Source organism: Hyla sarda, chromosome 12 (assembly GCF_029499605.1).
Source record: "Hyla sarda isolate aHylSar1 chromosome 12, aHylSar1.hap1, whole genome shotgun sequence".
Lineage (NCBI taxonomy): Eukaryota > Metazoa > Chordata > Amphibia > Anura > Hylidae > Hyla > Hyla sarda.
In genome coordinates, this window is record NC_079200.1 from 25,818,737 (window position 1) to 25,839,292 (window position 20,556).

Consider the following 20,556-nt stretch of genomic DNA (forward strand, 5'->3'; position numbering starts at 1 on the left):
AGTAAAATTTACATTTTATCCTAATATATATATATATATATATATATATATATATATATATATATATATATATATACACACACATATACATATATATATACACACAAACACAAATATATATATATATATACATATATATATATATATATATATACATACACACACACACACACACACACATGCAAAACCATTAATATTTTACCCTTCAATATTTCACCAGTTAAGAATTTCTTTGGGTTAGTGACTACTTAGTCTCCATATAATTCAGAAAATAAGGCCCGTGTGTGTGTGTGTGTGTGTGTATATATATATATATGTATATATATATATATATATATATATATATATATATATATATATATATATGCTTGTCCCTAATTAGAAGCAAAAATGACAATCACAAGCTTGACATCTGCCATCTACTACAGGATATGAGACCTAGCTAGATTACCTGCAAGATTTGTTTGAGACCAACTGGTCCCAGCAGTGGGCAAAATATATTCCGAAGACAGATGCAAGGTAAGCATTACACAGAAAATAGATACTGACTGCACAGGGTACCAGACTCATGTCACAGTCACTTTCACAATAGCAATAAGGCACTTTAGAGACTCCCACTCTCAGAGAGGAAAATACAATGGTACATCATGGCCACTTCCATTCCCAGTACAGCAGGCAGGGCAGGTCAGTGTAGGATCCAAATCCAGGAATCTATCCCCGTCTAGTCCAGTTTCTCTACAGAGTTCACCTTCAGAAGATATAAGCTGTCGTCCTGTAAGAAGCTATATGGAAAGAAATAAAAATGTAAATGTGTAAAAAGCTCAGAGCTCATCTGAAATCCAAAACACAAGTTCACCATCTCCTGGCAGAATACGGTATAGCAGCCCATAGGAATGGCGTGTCAAGATTACAGGGAAGGTGCACTTTGGTTCTTACTATCATGCATAAAAAAAAAAGTTAAAAAAAACTTTGCAACAAACCTCACTGTTACATAGTTTGTAAGGCTGAAAAAAAAATACATGCTTATTCAGTTCGGTCTACAACCCTATAGTGTTGATCCAGAGAAAGTAAAAACATCCCATGAGGTAGAAACCAAATTTCCTAATTTTAGGAAGAAAAAAATTCCTTCTTGACTCCAAATCAGAATAAATCCCTGAACCAATGTACTGTCCCTATAGATCTAGTATCCATAACCTGTAATGTTATTACTTTCCAGAAATTTATCCATAAACTGTTGTTTTTCTAAACTAAATAACCCTAATTCTTATAATCTTTCTGGGTACTGTAGTCCTCCCATTCCCCGTATTATCCTGGTTGCCCGACTTTGAACCCTCTCCAGCTCCACTATATCTTTCTTGCACACTGGTGCCCAGTACTGTACACAGTATTCCATGTGTGGTCTGACCAGTACTGTACACAGTATTCTATGTGTGGTCTGACCAGTACTGTACACAGTATTCTATGTGTGGTCTGACCAGTACTGTACACAGTATTCTATGTGTGGTCTGACCAGTACTGTACACAGTATTCTATGTGTGGTCTGACCAGTACTGTACACAGTATTCTATGTGTGGTCTGACCAGTACTGTACACAGTATTCTATGTGTGGTCTGACCAGTACTGTACACAGTATTCTATGTGTGGTCTGACCAGTACTGTACACAGTATTCCATGTGTGGTCTGACCAGTACTGTACACAGTATTCCATGTGTGGTCTGACCAGTACTGTACACAGTATTCCATGTGTGGTCTGACCAGTACTGTACACAGTATTCGATGTGTGGTCTGACCAGTACTGTACACAGTATTCGATGTGTGGTCTGACCAGTACTGTACACAGTATTCTATGTGTGGTCTGACTAGTGATTTGTACAGCGGTAGAATTATTTCCTTGTCCTGGGCATCTATGCCCCTTTTTATGCCCCACATGATGTTATTTTCCTTGCTAGTTGCTACAGTCAAGCTTAGAGTAAAATAAAACTCCTAAGTCCTTTTCTATGTCAGTCATCCCCAGTGTTTTCCCATTTAATTCATATTCCCAGCCTGTATTTTTCCTCCCAGTGTCATAAGTTTACATTCATTAGTTTTGAACCTCATCTGTCACTTCACACCCCAAACCTCCAACCTATCCAGATCCATGCGTAACAGTGCACTGTCCTCTGTTGTGTTATCTGCTCTATACAGTGCACTGTCCTCCATTGTGTAATCTACTTTATACAGTGCCCTGTCATCTATTGTGTTCACTTATTACCACAATTTAGTATCATCTGTAAAGATTACTTAACCACTTATAAACATTTTCCCCCAGCCCAAGCTATTTTATTTTGTGTACCAACCTTTTATGTATCAAGATATACGACATCCAGCGATTAACCCAGATCCCGTCTTGAGCTCACCTCCCCATAAAAGCTGTTTAGGTTAGTCAGACAGGACCAATTCCTCATACATTTTATTGAGATACTCCATAACTTAACATAAAATGGAGGTTAAGCTAATAGGCCTATAATTCCAGGGGTCATTTCTTTGGCTGGAATATGACTGCAGAGGCAAATCATTGTTTGCAGCGTCCCATGCTTGACGGTGGCATTAAAGGGAAGTGTTCTGAAGGGCGAGTAAAGTATTTATGTTTGGATTTGTCCTCCCATTTTCTGCCCCTGGGGGGCGGAAAATCCCTCTAACATTGTACAACCTTTCTAAATAAGCCCTGTGCATGGTGCCTTTCTTTGATGAATCCTCCAGCCCTCACAGATATTAATATGCTATTCCAGCAAGGCCAATTATCTGTATTAAGTGGAGGCATGGAGGAGGAAAGTGTTAGTCACGGGGGATCAGTAATTACTGTAGCAAGTGAAACATCAAGACTGCCACGTGCAGATGCTTCTTGGCCTCCATGTGCTTCCATGCCGGCTCTGTTGGGTGTCATAAATACAGAGATATTCCTCCCTACAAGCACATCTTAGGTGAGAATGCTTCGGTTAATATAACATGTAATGGACCAGGCCACAAATATCCATAGAATGCTTTGGCACCTGGAGGCACAGTAAGTGTCTGTTCACCCGTATGGCCACTTTAATACAACCCAGAGGTTGCATGAAGTTATAATATGACCATGTGCTTGAGCCCTTAAAGGGGAAATACAGAAACAGCATAGCCTGTGGTGCTATGCTGTTTATGCAACTCATTTTAAGGTTAGATGTAAGTGTATAACTTCTAGTAATATCATAGTCATGGCTTGATTAGTTTTGTCACAACATCCCCTTAGTCACTCACCTGTAGAAAAGAATGTTCAAAGGGATGGTGCTGAAGTGCCAGAGGGCATGGGCATCCAGCACCCACAGGACAGGTGGAAAATCTAGTAATTCCAGAAGTGCCAGGCTTTGTAATAGGACAACCACCAGGACACATTTCCAGAGGTAAGGCTGGTGAGAGTGTCTCCTCAAGCACCACACAAGCCACCACACAAGGTTAACCATGCCTATACAAAAAGAATGACATTAGTGATCCAGAGTCCAATACAAATTTAAAACTATAGGAAATGCTTTAAAAATACAAGATTAATGCAATCAGACACTGAAAAGTAGCCTTCTCAAAGTAAATGGCCACTAAGTGTTAGGATACATCCACATGGGTGCATATTCTGCGAGTTTCCTGTTGCGGCTTTAAACTGCGGTGGGTTTCCCACTGAAAATCTGCATCTGCCGCAGACCCCTTCGAAGTCAATGTAATCTGCTGCGGATTTTCTGCTGCGGAAATTCCACCGCAGCTTTAACCTGCAGTGGGAGAACTCCTAATACACGGTCACATAATATCTGATCTGGAGATGGTAAAGTGGTCTTCTTTAAGAGATGGTCTCAATGCATAACTTATTTCAACTCACCAAAGCTTGCGTTGGCTAGCATGTTGTAGCTGTAGTCGAAGCGTCCGAGGGTCAAGTAAGACACATGGCAGGCAAATAGAAGGACCAGGAGAGCACCAAAGACATTGGCAACAGCAGGATATCGAAGTCCCAGAGTCCTGGGAGGAGATATATAGTTACAAGTGATCCAAAATAAACACTTCCCATATCCAAGATGGCCAAAACTGTTTAGAAGGAAATCCGAATAGGCAGGTAATGTGGGCTAGAGGGCAGCAAATGAGGAAGTGTGGGCAAGAGGACAACAGCTGAGGCAGGCAGTCAAGAAGGTTGGGAAAGAGTAGACAAAAAAAAAAATAAGGTAGCAAGGGAAATGTAGGGAAAGTGCATGCAAGAGGAAGGCAGCTTAGACTAGAGCAGTGCTTCCCAATCAGCTTGCTTCCAGTTGTTGCTGCAAAACTGCAGCTCCCGACATGCCCGAACAGCCAAAGGCTGTCCCTGTATGCTGGGAGTTGTCATTTTGAAACAGCTTAAAAGGGGTATTCCAGGGAAAAACTTTTATTTTTTATATCAACTGGCTCCAGATTTGTAAATTACTTCTATTAAAAAATCTTAATCCTTCCAATAATTATTAGCTGCTGAAGTTGAGTTGTTTTTTTTCTGTCGGGCAACAGTGATCTCTGCTGACATCTCTGCTTGTCTCAGGAACTGCACAGAGTAGAAGAGTTTTGCTATGGGGATTTGCTTCTAAACTGGGCGGTTCCTGAGACAGGTGTCATCAGAGAGCACTTAGACAGAAAAGAACAACTCAACTTCATCAGCTCATAAGTACTCAAAGAATTAAGATTTTTTTAAAGGGTACCTCTCATCAAAAAAACTTTTGATATATTATAGATTAATGTATGCAGAGTAACTTCACAATTGCATGTTATTAAAAAAATATGCTTCTTTCTATTTAATTTTCCACTTTGAAGAAATGACCACTAGGGGTCTCCCTACCAGTTCCTGGCAGCAAGCATTTCAGACTCATGCTGGAGTCCTAAACACTACGAGCTGCCAGTCTGCTTTGTTCACAAAGGAGAACACTCAGAGCTGCCAGCCTGCTTTGTTCACAGCCTGTTTGGCTGTGAACAAAGCAGGCTGGCAGCTCTGAGTGTTTAGGACTCCAGCAGAAATGCTTGCTGACAGGACTGATCGGGAAAAATACAATAGAAAGAAGCCTATTTTTCATTAACATGCGACTCGCACATTGCAGTGTGTCTGCTCATAGCGGCATATTGCTGCTCCGAGCAGGCACATGTAAAGGCAGCATACAGCGGTCCTTCAGCGGCAGATCCGCAGCAAAATACGCACAGAAAATGCGCTCGTCTGAACGTACCCTAAAGGGGTATTCCGGGTTTATACATCTTATCCCCTATCCAAAGGATAGGGGACAAGATGTATGATCGCAGGGGGGGGTCCTGCCGCTGGGGACCCTCGCGATCTCTGTGCAGCCCCCAGCATTCTGTGCAGGGCGCTGCTTCGGAGACGTGACGTCATGGTCACGACCCTAGTGACGTCACGCCACGCCCCCTCCATTCATGTCTATGGGAGGGGGCGTGACGGCCGTCACGCCCCCTCCCATAGACATGAATGGAGGGGGCATGGCGTGACGTTACGGTCTCCAAAGCAGGGCCCGGCACAGAATGCCAGAGGCTGCACCAAGATCGCGGGACCCCTGCGATCATACATCTTATGCCCTATCCTTTGGATAGGGGGATAAGATGTATAAACCCAGAATACCCCTTTAAGGCACCCTGGTTGGAAAACACTGCACTAGAGGAAAAGCAGATAAGCAAGACAGTGCTTGTGCCAGGGGATGGAAACTGAACAACGCAGCTCACTCCAATAAAAAACGATCCTACAGAAGCTGTATCAGCGAGGGGGAGCAGACAAGATCACAACAAGAACTGGGGAAGAAAGTCTGCATTAAAGACATGGCCTTTCCATCTATTTACCGCTTCCTGGACTCACCTCATACAGCAAAGGTAAATGGAGTGCAGAATGACTGCCGAGGCACAGAAGTAGTCCATTTTCTGTGGGGACAGACAGTGAATGTGGCAGAGGGTACTGACAGATGGACACTGTACGCATGCATGAGTCTATTTGTGCAAGCAATCATTTCCTTACAGCACTGATCCCATATCCTTCCACTGTTTACCTCAGTGATCGCAGTGTCTCTGGTGTGGAAAATTGTCGACCAGAACCAAGCATTTATGGAAACCTGTGTAAACCAAACCAAGAGGACACTGAATACATCGTCTCGACTGCAAGGTGACTTACTAAGACCCCTTTCACACTACAGGTATCATCCTGCTTTTTTACTGCCATTATTTTACAATAACGGATGAAAAAAAAAAAAAAAACTGATGCAATAACTGGTAATAACGGATGATAACTGATGACCACCATTCATTATTTTTTATGTTTTGTTTCTTATAAAAAAAAAAACTGATGTTCATCCGTTATCATCCATTATTACCAGTAACATTCGTTTTTTTCTATCAGGTTTTTAACCCTTTTTTGTAAAAGTGTACTGAGCATGCTTAGTACAAAAAACGGCTGTTAAAAAAAAACTGACAATAACTGATGATAACGGATGTTTTGTTTTTGAACATTCAGTTCCCATAGACTTCAATGTTAAATTTTAACTGTTTTTCACCATTTTTTTTTTTTGACGGACCAAAAATTTTTTGTGTCGCCAAAAATAAAGGTCAATAGTAAAAACAGACATGCCTGATGCAAAAGGATAGTCAAAAAATCCCAATGACATGAATGGGATTTTTTGACGGACGTTTTCAGGACTTTTTGCCGGGAGTAATTATGGAGGTTTTTGCAGGATGATACCTGTAGTTTGTAAGGGGGCTAAGGATGACACACAGCTGGTACTTACCATAGCAAAGTTGAGGCATGTTTGGTACATTGGGCACGAAGCAGGAACAGAGGATCGGTAGCGCTTTAGCATCAGAAGGTTTGCAACTCCATTCAGGAAGGAGGCCAGGGCAGACGCTGGCTCCTGGAAGAACAGGAACCGGGAGAACGGCCACTGCAAATGATAACAAAAATTGTGTAATAAGGGGATTTTTCTGTCTACACAACCTATATGCATATCCCTATAAGGCAGTGTTTCCCAACCAGTGTGCCTCCAGGTGTTGTAAAACTACCAGGCATGCAGAGTTGTAGTTTTGCACCAATGCCAAGTGCAGACAGCCTACAAGGGCAAATGCTGTAGAAGTTCTATGCATCAAACAAAACATTGAGAAGAAATGCGAAGGATCTCTGATCCGAAAAAGGTTGGTGCCTTAGAGCGCTCCTTTCCAAAGGGGAGGTTGTGGAATTAATAGCCACACAATCGGAATGTAGATAAAAATCTGGAGATTTATTGCAGGTACAGTGCAAACATAGGATAACGCGTTTCGAGGGGTGGGACCCCCTCTTCGTCAGATCAGGATCTGACGAAGAGGGGGTCCCACCCCTCGAAACGCGTTATCCTATGTTTGCACTGTACCTGCAATAAATCTCCAGATTTTTATCTACATTCCGATTGTGTGGCTATTAATTCCACACCCTCCCCTTTGGAAAGGAGCGCTCTAAGGCACCACCTTTTTTCGGATCAGAGATCCTTCGCATTTCTTCTCAGCAAACCAGGCGTCCAGGATCTTTCCTCAAGGTCGGCGGAGTGCGAGCAGCCCTTCCGGAACCCTATGACCCCTGTATACCAGGGATTCAAGCTACGTGCGGTGTTGTGTCCCGAGCGCAACACGAGAAGGTGAGCACAGCTACATCTATATACCACCACCAGAATAACGGCACATTGTTGCGCTTTTCTCTGTTCCTTTTTTTTCATATTTGAGTCTTCAAACAAAACATTACAACTGACTATACTCTTTATTGTTGCAGTTTATTTGGGTGTTTTTCACTTGCGTTGCCTAGTATAAAGAGAAAAGGAAGTGCTTTGTGAAGAGAATTAGGTGTCTTTCAAAGGATTTTGGGGGATTTTCCACTGCTGATCTCTCTCTCGAGTAGGTCACCAATCTATGGTTTAATTGGAGTCTGACCCCCCCCCCCCCTTGTACCCCCAATGATCAGCACAATGAAGTGACCGTGAAGTTAAAGGGGTATTCCATAAAAAAAAAAAAAATTCTTATCAACTGGCTTGAGAAAGTTAAACAGATTTGGAAATGACTTCTATTGAAAAATCTTAATCCTTCCAGTACTTATCAGATGCTAAAGTTGAGTTGTTTATTTTCTGTCTGACCACAGTGCTCTCTGCTGACACCTCTGTCCGTGTCAGGAACTGTCCAGAGCAGGGGAGGTTTTCTATGGGAATTTGCTCCTACTCTGGACAGTTCCTGAGACAGACAGAGGTGTCAGCAGAGAGAACTGTTGTCAGACAGGAGAGAACAACTCAACTTCAGCAGCTGGTAGGATTGAGTACTGGTAGGATTAAGATTTTTTTTTTTTTTATAGAAGTAATTTACTAATCTGTTTAACTTTCTGGCACCAGTTAATAAAAAATAAAAAAATAAAAGTTTTCCAGTGGAGTACCCCTTTAAGAACAGTTCATCAATAGAAAAGCCCCAAAACATTATTCTGGAAGCTCATAATTCAACGGTAGATTTTATAAACACTTTTGACTGCAAAAGCATTCTTATATGAGGCTTTGCAGGGGGTTCTAGGATTTAAATAAAAACAATAATGATTGCTAGGGGTGTAAAATAATACAGTATACTTTCCTTGCAGAGTCCAGTGTTACTTCTCCAGTCCCTATTTACTTCCTCCGATGACGCCCTCTCCCAGTTCTGCAGACGATTTTCTGTACCCACTACAGCAGTGATTCCCAACCAGGGTGCCTCCAGCTGTTGCAAAACAACAACTCTCAGCATGCCCGGACAGCCAAAGGCTGTCCGGGCATGCTGGGAGTTGTAGTTTTGCAACAGCTGGAGGTACCCTGGTTGGGAAACACTGCACTACAGCCACATACTGTAGCTTCAGCTGGTCATCCGAAGAGCAGGGAGAGTGCATCGTCAAGGTAAGTAAACATAAGGGCCAATTGGAGAACCCCCTTTACTGCAGATTGCTGTGTCTTTCTGCTGAGAAGAAATAAAAATAAATAAGTCATTTATAATGCAGTTCACTACTGCTTTATTCCCAACCTATTTTGTCACTTTTGCAAGGTGTAAATAATGGGGTTCAGCGCTTTAAAGGGGTTATCCAGGAAAAAAAACAGTTTTTTTTTTATATATCAACTGGCTCTAGAAAGTCAAACAGATTTGTAATTTACTTCTATTAAAAAAAATCTTAATCCTTTCAGTACTTATGAGCTGCTGAAGTTGAGTTATTTTCTGTCTAAGTTCTTTCTGATGACACCTGTCTTGGGAACCGCCCAGTTTAGAAGCAAATCCCCATAGCAAACCTCTTCTACTCTGTGCAGTTCCCGAGACAACCAGAGATGCCAGCAGAGAGCACTGTTGCCAGACAGAAAAGAACAACTCAACTTCAGCAGCTGATAATTATTGGAAGGATTAAGATTTTTTTTTTTTATGGAAGTAATTTACAAATCTGTTTAACTTTCTGGAGCCAGTTTTTTCCTGGAATACCCCTTTAATAAGATTTCATAATAATTCTTGTTGATTTCTACCAATACATGGAAAACGGTTTGATGGCCTGTGCTCAGGATAGGCTATCAATAACTGTTCATGCGAGCTGCAGCACAGATCATGGATTCAGGATCTTCAGCTCCATAAGTGTGTAATGGCTGTGCTGGGTTACGACAGCTCAGTTACTATGTACTTCAATTGGAGCTGAGCTGCAGTAACCAACCACAGCCACTAGAGAGTGGACAGAGCCAACAGATTCAGCTCCATTCACTGTGTATATGCCAGAGCCATTGCTCACTGAACCGCTGATCGACAAGGGTACTAGGTGTCAGAACCCTGAAAAATCCTATTACGGGTAGGGTCACATGGAGCACGTCTACATCGGATTTCATGCTGCGTATGCTTCGATGGCAGTCACAAGAGCGAGCTTCCTGTTGCGGCTGGGTAGCTCTGTGTGTCAGCTCATGGCAGCAAACACACACAGCTACCCGGCCGCAGCAGAGAGCTCACTCTTGTGACTGCTGTCGGCGCATCCACAGCATGAAATCGGTGGGTTTGGCTGATTCACCTTGAGGCTAGATTTCCACTTTTTTTTTTTAAATACATAAAAAAAACGCCAGAAAAAACTGCCACAGCTTTTTCCTGCGTTTTGGCAGTTTTTTCTGGCGTTTTTCCTGGTGGGTGGAAATAGTCAAATTTGTCCCCTGTGGCAGTTTTCCCACTGCCTTTAGGGTACCACTCTGTGGGTCGGATGCTGAGCGCCCGGTCCACAGAGTGTAAGGAGGTGAGGAGTGATGTATAGCAGGGATGCATAGTGTACCCATGTATACTATACTGGAGCAGGGAATCCTGTCACTATACTGACAGGACTCCCTCCTCCTATAGCCCCTTTGGGCGGTATTCACTTTATACAGCAATCTATAGATAGCTGTATATATTGTATATAGAAGAGAAGACCCCCCTCACCTCCCTCGCTCCCAGTCGGGTGTGTGTAGCCCCGCCCCCTAGTGATGATGTCATTAGGGGCGGAGCTACAGACAGGATGCAGAGTGGTAAGTACGAGGCTGTGTTCACAATGTACGTTTTGTATAATGTGAACAGACCTTTCTGCCAGTGTCTTCCCAGACAGGGAGACTCCAGCTGTTGCTAATCTACAACTTCCAGCATGCCCAGACAGCCAAAGACTGTAGTTTTGCAACAATTGGACGCTCTCTGTTTGGGAAGACATTGCATTATGGGCACTCTCCCCAGCGGAAAGCGCCAAAAATGTCCTAATCTATTTTTTGTGTTTCTTTTTTCTTCTCGTTTCAGATCCGTGTATGCAGAGGATTGCGGCGGATTCGGTGGATTACGGCGATGAACTAGACTTTTTTTCTTTTAATAAAATGGTTAACGAGGGCTGTGGGGGAGTGTTTTTTTTAAATTGAATTTTCAGGCTTAGTAGTGGAAGTCGTCTTGTAGACGGAATCCATTACTAAGCCGGGGCTTAGCGTTAGCCCCAAAAACAGCTAGCGCTAACCCCCAATTATTACCCCGGTACCCACCGCCACAGAGGTGGCGGTCCCAACAGACCCGGAGCAGCAAAAATGGCGGGGTAAAAAAACAATAATCTGTAGGGTTTCCCGTATTTTTATTCTCAGGTACATACAAAGCAAGCAGCAACAGCCTGACGTTACCAGGGTGGGCGAGGACCATTGTTACTGGCCCTCCCCAGCCTAAATAACGCCAGCCTGTTACCACCCCCGCCCAGGAGGTAAGGGGATAGCTTTATATAGCGTATACCGCTCAAAGGGTTAACCTTCACTGCCCAGCAGTGTAAATTAACTCTTTCTTTGATGGGCTGGTGCATAGTGCACAGCTCACAGCTCAGCAATGGGTTGAGTGAGCCAGCAATATGTATACTGCATACACATTGCAGGCTCACTTTAAGTTCTTGCTGGGCAGTAGATATACGACCTATATCTACTGCTCAGCATCAGCTGTTCTCCCAGCTCTGTAACCGTGAGCACAGCTGATTCCCGAAATTCAGATCAGGAACATCACAACAGGTGTCAGGAGTGACACTTGCTGCGATCTGTCCCTTACTGCAGGTACTACTGCTCCCAACACGGAGCACACTCTGCTCCATGCTGAGAGTTATAGTACCTGTACTAACAGACAGATTGCAGCAAGTGTCACTTCTGACACCTGTTGTGAGCTGTCTATTAATGTAGGTACTACAGCTCCCAGCATAGAGCAGAGTGTGCTCCATGTTGGAAGCAGTAGTATCTGCAGTTAAGGAAAGATGACAGCGGGTGTCACTTCTGACAACTGTCGCAATCCTCCTGTATAATGTATAGATGCGGGCAGCTGGACGCTCTTCTATGGTCCTCTGCACTTCCGTATATATACACACCTATTCATATTTCCCACAGAGAGTTGTGATTGGCTGGAACCATCCGGCCAATCACAGCTCTGTGGGAAATATGAATAGGTGTGTATATATATATATATATACGGCAGTGCAGGGGACCATAGAAGAGCAGCCGGTTGCCCGCATCTATACATTATACAGGAGGATCGCAACGGAAGTCAGAAGTGACACCCGGGGCGATCTGTCAATTAGCACATGTGTATTCCAAGCTGGGAGTAGTAGTAAAAATGTAATGTAAAAAAATTAAGAAAAAAGTTAATAAAACACACACTTTATTCAACACATTATTAAAATACATTATTAATAAAAAGTTTAACAAAATTAATTATAACAAATATATTATTTTTAAATGGCCCCTTTAAAAAAAAAAAAAAAAAAATGGGTCTGGCACTTTGCAGTTCCCTATTGACTCGCAGCTAACATATGGCCGCAGTGTTTTTTCACAAAAAAAAAAAAAAACGCCATGCGGCAGAATGGGCATTTTTATTGGGGTTTTGGCACACAAAAAATCTAGTGGAAACCTAGCTTTCGGGTTTAATCACACATACAGTATACTGCGCATATTCAATGTAAACTAAATGACTGAACATCGCTTCAAATCCTGCGCATGAAATATGCGCTGGATACTGTACGTGTGATTAGACCCCAAAGATAAATCAGCCAAAGCCACCGATTTTGGAGAATATTTATTGTGAAACCCCAACTTTCCCCCAAAAGGCAGGTGTCAGGAGAAAGAAGGACGAGTTTGTTAAATTTCAATAGGGTTGACCCATGCTTAGTCCCCTATCACAAAGGGCACACATATGGGCATGTTGGAGCTCAGCATGTCCAAGCCTTTGTTTGTCCTGTTCATAACCAGGTGACATAGGTATCTAGGACAGGTTTTTGCATGTTTACGATTAAATAGGTACTTTCATTAACCCCTTAAGGACCCAGGGTTTTTCCGTTTTTGCATTTTCCTTTTTTCCTCCTTACCTTTAAAAAATCATAAATTTAAATTTTAAATTTTTCCCCTAAAAATCCATATTATGGCTTATTTTTTGCATCACAAATTCTACTTTGTAATGACATCAGTCATTTTACCCAATAATCTACGTCGAAACGGAAAAAAAAATCATTGTGAGACAAAATAGAAAAAAAAAAAAACGCCATATTGTAAATTTGGGGGCTTCCGTTTCTACACAGTACATTATTCGGTAAAAATGACACCTTATCTTTATTCTGTAGGTCCATACGGTTAAAATGATACCCTACTTATATAGGTTGGATTTTGTCGGACTTCTGGAAAAAAATCAAAACTACATGCAGGAAAATTTATACATTTAAACTTGTCATCTTCTCACCCCTATAACTTTTTTATTTTTGCGTATATGGGGCGGTATGAGGGTTAATTTTTTGCGCCGTTATCTGAAGTTTCTAGCGGTACCATTTTTGCATTGATAGGACTTATTGCTCGCTTGTTATTCATTTTTTCATGATATAAAAAGTGACCGAAAATGCACAATTTTGGACTTTGGAATTTTTTTGCGCGTACGCCATTGACAGAGCGGTTTAATTAACAATATATTTTTATAATTCGGACATTTCCGCACGCGGCGATACCACATGTTTATTTTTATTTACACGGTTTGTTTGTTTTTTAATGGGAAAAGGGGGGTGATTCAAACTTTTAATAGGGAAGGGGTTAAATGATATTTAATCACTTTTTTTTGCAGTGTTATAGCTCCCATAGGGACCTATAACACTGCACACACTGATCTTTTACATTGATCAGTGGTTTCTCATAAGAAACTAGTGATCGATGATTCTGCCGCTTGACCTTTCATGCCTGGATCTCAGGCACTGAGCAGTCATTCGGCAATCGGACACCGAGGAGGCAGGTAGGGGCCCTCCTGCTGTCCTGTCAGCTGTTCGTGATGCCGTGATTTCGCCGCGGCTATCCCGAACAGCTCCCTGAGCTAACCGGCATACTTTCACTTTAGACGCAGCGTTCAACTTTGTACGCCGCGTCTAAAGGGTTAATAGCGTGCGGCACCGCGATCAATGCCGCGCGCTTTTAGCCACGGGTCCCGGCCATTGTTAGAGGCTGGGCCTGACCCGCTATGTTAAACTTCGGGAGTGGACTCAGGACGTACAGGTACACCCTGGGTCCTTAACAGGTTAAAACTATTTTTTGCTATTGCACTCCTTATGGTAAATAAGAAAGTATTTCTAATGTACTGTGCTTATACAAAATTAAGTTTTCTATGTTTTGTGTTTAGAAAAGCTGCCACTAGGTGTCTCCATACTTGACCAGAGCACATTTCCCACATTTTGCACACATTTCGGGGGGGGGGAATGCAGCCTCAGCCAATCATAGCTCATCTCACACTGAACTGCTCTGGGCTGTGTGAAGCAGAGTGAGGGAGGAAGTTCTCCCCTGTATGGCTTCAGATGATGTCCCACCTGCTGGGGAAGGCCCCTTCCTAGTCTGTGAATCTGACAGACTAAGCAGAAAATACAGAGCAATATCAAGGTATAAAACTAAAAAAATTATAAAAAATCATAGCGGCAGTAAACTGGGAGGATTATAACATTTTACAAGATCATGACAGGTACTCTAAGTAAGAAACAGATAAATATTCAGCCATCATCTATCTCGCATGTATCCCTGGTTTAGGATAATTATTTCTGTCCCTGCATCCAGCATATTGTTCAGCCTATAAATCACATTCCTGTCTTGTCCCAGGACTTACCTTGCCATGAAATTGTGGCACAGCGAATCCTTCTTTGACATAGAGGGACACTGTGTCCCACATACACTGATACCGGCAATCATCCAGGCAAACCCACCCTGTGGACAAAGAAGACAGACAAAATGAATAAGACCACAATCAGGGTCAGGGACTCCTGTCATGGGCTGTCTGGTATTTTAACTGTGTCAGATACCATCAGGAAAAAGCTAAAGGGGTACTCCGCTGGAAAACATTTTTTTTTTTTACCAACTGGTGATAGAAAATTAAACAATTTGTAAATTACTTTTATTTACAAATCTTTATCCTCCCAGTACTTAGCTGCTGTATGCTCCACAGGAAGTTCTTTTCTTTTTGAATTTATTTTCTGTCTGAGCACAGTGCTCTCTGCTGACACCTCTGTCCATGTCAGGAACTGTCCAGAGTAGGAGCAAATCCTCTGGATAGCAGAGAGCACTGTGGTCAAACAGAAAGGAAATTCAAAAAGTAAAGAACATCCTGTGCAGCATACATCAGCTGATAAGTACTGGAAGGATTAAGATGTCTTAATAGAAGTAATTTACAAATCTGTTTAACTTTCTGGCACCAGTTGCGTGCCAACAGTTTTCCAGTGGAGTACCCTTTTAAAATCTGACTGGTTTGATCCTTATGTTTTCAATAGCAGATGTTCTATGCATTAGAGAGGACGTGGATATACACGGTAAGGTTAGCAATGTAGGAGAATAAAATATCTGGCACTGTCAGGTGAAAAGGCTGCTGGTGAGGTATTATACAGAGTTGATACATAAGGGCTAATCACTGCAGATTTGCCTTCCTGAATTATAAAGCTGTCAATCATTGGGCTCCCTTAATTCTGGAGCTGCTGCCCCCAGCAGGGCTCTCACTTCTTGTCTCATAAAGCTGTCACTTACCATCCAACCTTCCTACAGAGTCTAAGAGAGAACGGAGGAGCGCTCCATAGAGTAAAACAATACCGGAGGTAGGGTAAGTGATATGGGATAACAGCCGCTTACCCAGTAAGTTGTGTAGTTCATACACAGCAATGATCAGGGTGAATGAATGAAAGTAGGGACCTGTCTGCAGCCCTCAAGCTTATTCTATGTGGCAGTAGAATGATAGAGGCTTCTATATGGTTAGCAGCAAGATATGGATGCCGCTGACGGACCCAAATCGGACATGGCAGGAATGGTGGAAAATATTTATTTGACCAAGATGAAAAGCGTTTCGCTGCACATGCCTTTCTAATTAATTTGTGTGGTCACTCTACAGTAAAGTGATAATCTAGTATAGATACAACTAGGGCTGGGCGGTATGGCCAAATAGGTGTATCGCGGTATTTTTTGTAACTTATGCACTGTCCCCATCGGGGTACTACTCACATGTCACCCGCAAGCGCTGCCTCCTGGTTCTCCTGCTTGTTGCGGCCGCCAGCGCTGACCTCTATACTGTGCGGTATCCCTATTCGGTATCCCAATGCCCGGGCTGCAAAAGTTAAACAAAATAAACTCACATGTTCCGACGTCAGCCTTACGCTGGGGACGGGAACGTCGGACAGCCGTCAGCCTATCACCGGCCGCAGCGATGTTCCGCCTCGGCCGATGATAGGCTGAGCCCACTGTCATCTAAAAAGCTCTGGCCGGCTTCTTACATGACAGTGCGCTCAGCCTATCACCAGCCGAGGCGGAACATCTCTGCGGCCGGTGATAGGCTGACGGCTGTCCGACATTCCACTCCCTGGGAAGCAAGTCTGGACCGACGGGGAAGGTAAGTTAAAGGAAAACTGTCAGATATTTTCTCCCGCACTATCCACAGGTACTGGTGGGATAGTGCGAGAGATGCTGATTAAAACGAGCCCTACCTTAGTCGGATCTGCGCCGCCGTTCTCCCGCAATTGTAGTTTTATTATCTGTGGAAATGTTCTGTAACTGGCACGGGTGGGGCTCCTGCAGGTTAACTGGCACTAACGTCAGCGCCGCTTATAAATATTCATCCCCCCTCCCCCCAGTTAGGAGCGGCAAAGAGAGGGAGAACTGGTGGGAGGGGAGATGAATATTCATAAGCGCCGCTGACGTCAGTGCCAGTTAACCTGCAGGAGCCCCGGCCGTGCCAGTTACAGAAGATTTCAAAAGGATAATAAAACTACAATGGCCGGGCGGATCCGGACAAGGTAGGGCTCGTTTTAATCAGTGTCTCCCGCACTATCAGCCAGTACCTGTAGATAGTGCGGGAGAAAATATCTGACAGTTTTCCTTTAAAGTTTATTTTGTTTACCTTTTACAGTATAGAGCAGTGGTTTGCAATCTGCGGACCTTCAGATGTTGCAAAACTACAACTCCCAGCATGCCCGGACAGCCGTTGGCTCTCCAGGCATGCTGGGAGTTGCAGTTTTGCAACATCTGGAAGTTGAAGACCACTGATATAGAGTGTCAGCGCCAGCGGTCACAACAAACAGGAGGACCAGGAGGGCAGTGCTTGCAGGTGACATATGTGAGTAGCAGTGCTGGCTGATAATTAATTGGGGGGGGGGGGGGGCACATAACAGCGCTCGCGGGCCACATATGATTAGTTCCCCGATGGGGACACCGCAGCGCTGGGCTGATAACTCATTTATTCCCGAGGGAGAGGGGCCAAACCGGTATTCCGGTATGGGTTAAAATTCATATCTTGCAGCACAAAAATTTCGGTATTTGGTATGAACCGGTATATCGCCCAGCCATAAATACAACCCTGCCCATCTGTATTTCCTTCCCTACCCCTTAATTAGCCTTGGTTGGGCACTGAGGATGTCACCTTCTACTTATATAGAAAACCTTGATTGTGGTTGGTCTGGGCCTGGGGCAATATGGCTGGGCATTGATCTCTTGACTGATGTAACAGGGCACCAGTTGTGGCTGGCAATGACTTTGGCTGGTCCTGGTTTGGGTAGTGGCTTACCCCCACAGTGTTGTAATGGGGTGCTGACTGTGGATTTGCTTGACACCAAAAGAAAGATCCCTGAAGGTTCCAAGGCATTAAATCATAAACAACCTCACAGCCCTTGACAAAGCTGATTCGTCAGCGAAACGTCGGGGAGGCTATCAGTTCATGTTTTAACCCAGCGGCATAGTGGTATATAACAGTAGGGATATAGCGCTGTCATATCCAGTCAGGAGCGCACAACAACAGTGTGTGTATATAGGCAGCACATTATTCCCAGAGTGGAGAAGTCAAATTACTCTCCCAGATTAACCCCTTACATACCGCTGATCATTTTATTATTTACAAATTTTAAACAGTACACAATAAATGTTACTATTTTATGGGGGGGGGGGGTTTAGTAAGGGTTTTCCCTGACTGTGAATGACACATGCACGGGGCACTGTTCATGGCAATTGAGCTCTTGCTGTTACATGGGGCACTGACTGTGGGTACCCTGGTATGGGCAATGCTTGCTGGGATTTGAGCTCCTTCTGTTATATAGAACACTGGGTCTGGCACGATACCACCTCACAATTGTAACGGGGCACTGTTCATGTCACTTTACTTCTGCTACATGTAGGTGGATTTTGCACGAGGCACTTCACCTGATATACTGGGCAGAGACCCTGGCTGGCACTATACCTCCTTTTGTTACATAGTGAACTGCCTTTGGCCACTCCAGGTTTTGTAGCCTCTTCTATAACCCATTTTCCCCCTTGGTATGCAGTGCAGATTGTTGCTTGCACAAGCATGAAGGGCCATTCAATGCACTTTATATGGAGCGGTGGCTGGAACTACTCCACATCCTCCTAGTGAAGTGGAGTCACAGACAATGAATATGTAAATTGAGCCGGTGAAGCCCCTCCTCCTGCGCACAATTTAACTGAATTCTGCAAAGGATCTTCTGGAGGACATATCAGGACCTACTGGGCACATTAAAGGGGTACTCCACTGCCCCAGCATTCAGAACATTTTGTTCCAAACGCTGGGTGCGGGCGTCGTGATGTCCTGCCTCACCCCCTCAATGCAAGTCTATGGGAGGGGGCGTGGCATCCGCCACTCCCCCTCCCATAGACTTGCATTGAGGGGCGTGGTGTGAGATAATGAGGGGCGTGGCTGTGACATCACAACCACCGCAGCCAGCGTTCGGAACAAAATGTAAAAATCATTTTAATCGTATTGACCCACAGAATAAAGAGAACCTGTCAGTTTTACCGTAAAGTGCTCTGTGTAAAACCAAAAATCCCCCAAATCGCTAAATTGTAGGGGTGGGACTTGGAAAATTTTCAGCACTTTTCCCCACTACAAATAACACTTATTATTGCTGAACATTTTCAATTAAAATGACAGGTGTTGTTACAAAGTACAATTGGTGGCGCAAAACAAAAGCCACCCGTGACGTGGCAGGTGAGCGGACAAGATGCCGACCCTCGGGTTGGGTCCGTGCCATAACAACGAGACACCCTGCTGTGAGGAGGGAAAGCAAAAAAAAAATTAAATCGCTGGGTCATAAAGGGGTTAAAAGTTGAGGAGGAAAAAATAACAAAAAATGCTGTTTCCTCAAGGGGTTAAGTGATTATGCAGGATAAAGGAAAACATAGCTGCTTCCTTTAAGAAACAGCATCACACTAGTCCTCAGGTGGCGTGTGGTAATGCAGCTCTGTTCCATTGAAGTGAATGGAGCACAGTAGTAATACCACACACAACCTCAGGACAGGTGTGGCGCTAAATATCCCCCTCAGTCTGTCCCCGTTTCCAGTATTAGGAGCACACAATACCAGCTCTGCCCCCTAGGTTGTATAGAGCCTGCAGAAGCCCCCTCCCCCATCCGGAGGTCTCCCCATAGCGCCTCTCACCGGTCAGCCTCATGTACAGCGGCTGCTCGGCCCGGAAATCCTGCAGCCGGGCCCCGGTACAGTTCCTCTGCTCGCAGGCAGACACACATTCCCGGTACACAGGCTCCCGGTCACCCCGAGAAGCGACTGCCACCCCGGCCAGGAACAATACAAGCAACGGGGCCATGACCGGGGGAAACCGGCGCTTCCGCCTCTGAAGCCACTTCCGTACTGTGAGTCCGGTTGTCAATATCGTCCCCCCGGAAAACGGGACCCAGCGTTAGGGTTCCGCTTACACGCTGAACACTGCTGCCTCCACTGGGGAATAGTTGTAAGAATTGTGATGTCATTTTAGTAACATAATGGAGACAACTATTACAATATGCACACACTAATGCCAGTGTATTCCAACCTGTGGGTCTCCAGCTGTTGCAAAACTACAATTCCCATCATGCCCGGACAGAGAGCAGATTCCCATTACATCCAGGCTGTACACCTGCACCTTGCATTCACATCTGTGTATATATATATATATATATATATATATATATATATATACAGGGGTGTGGAAATTTTATAAAAAAACTACTTGTCCACAGGAATAAAACGGAGCAAAATCTACTTGTACCTCATGACGATCCACTTGTCGGGGCCAATTTTCGCTTTTACGCTCTCGTTTTTTCCTCCTCGCCCTATAATAGCCATAACTACCTACTATAATGATGCCTTTTAATTTTTCAATAACATATTCTCTGAACCAAAAAATAGGTGAAGTGAAATTGAAATAGTAAAAGATAATTTTGCAGATTTGGTGGTTTTTCTTTTCTGCGCCATTTACCTTGTGGTTGAGGTAACATGTTAGTTTCATACTTTAGGTCGCCTGATTACAGAGATACCAGATTTGTATAGTTTTCGTCATGTTTTACAAATTAGAAAAAAATTCAGAACTCTTTTGAATTTTTTTAATTGCCATTTTTTAACCCCTGTAGCTTTATTTTTTTTTCACATACCAGGCTGTATGAGGGCAAATTTTTTGCGCCATAATCAGTTTTTTGTTTCGGTACCATTTTGTGTTGATCTGACTTTTTAATCACTTTTTAACTTTTTTTTTTCTGGGATATTATAA

At 43.6% G+C, this 20,556-nt stretch overlaps 1 protein-coding gene across 1 annotated transcript; it reads right to left on the reverse strand.

Annotated features, from left to right (window-relative positions):
* Positions 1–216: 216 nt before the first annotated feature.
* On the reverse strand, positions 217–19,662 carry PGAP3 (post-GPI attachment to proteins phospholipase 3). The gene is made up of 8 exons (XM_056547802.1): positions 19,452–19,662; positions 14,641–14,738; positions 6,786–6,938; positions 6,054–6,116; positions 5,867–5,928; positions 3,878–4,014; positions 3,271–3,475; positions 217–782 (listed from the first exon to the last, which is right to left on the reverse strand). Exons 1-8 carry the CDS (start codon positions 19,615–19,617, stop codon positions 722–724), a joined length of 945 nt encoding a protein of 314 aa, XP_056403777.1. The 5' UTR covers positions 19,618–19,662; the 3' UTR covers positions 217–721.
* Positions 19,663–20,556: the final 894 nt, after the last annotated feature.

What these genes read in the sequence shown, in the direction of transcription:
- PGAP3 (XM_056547802.1), bottom strand. Translation starts at nt 19,617, where the DNA reads ATGGCCCCGTTGCTTGTATTGTTCCTGGCCGGGGTGGCAGTCGCTTCT. An exon ending in GCTGTACATGAGGCTGACCG is followed by an intron (nt 14,739 to 19,451) that starts GTGAGAGGCGCT and finishes CTTTGTCCACAG; the next exon opens with GGTGGGTTTGCCTGGATGAT. An exon ending in GAGACACTGCGATCACTGAG is followed by an intron (nt 5,929 to 6,053) that starts GTAAACAGTGGA and finishes CTGTCCCCACAG; the next exon opens with AAAATGGACTACTTCTGTGC.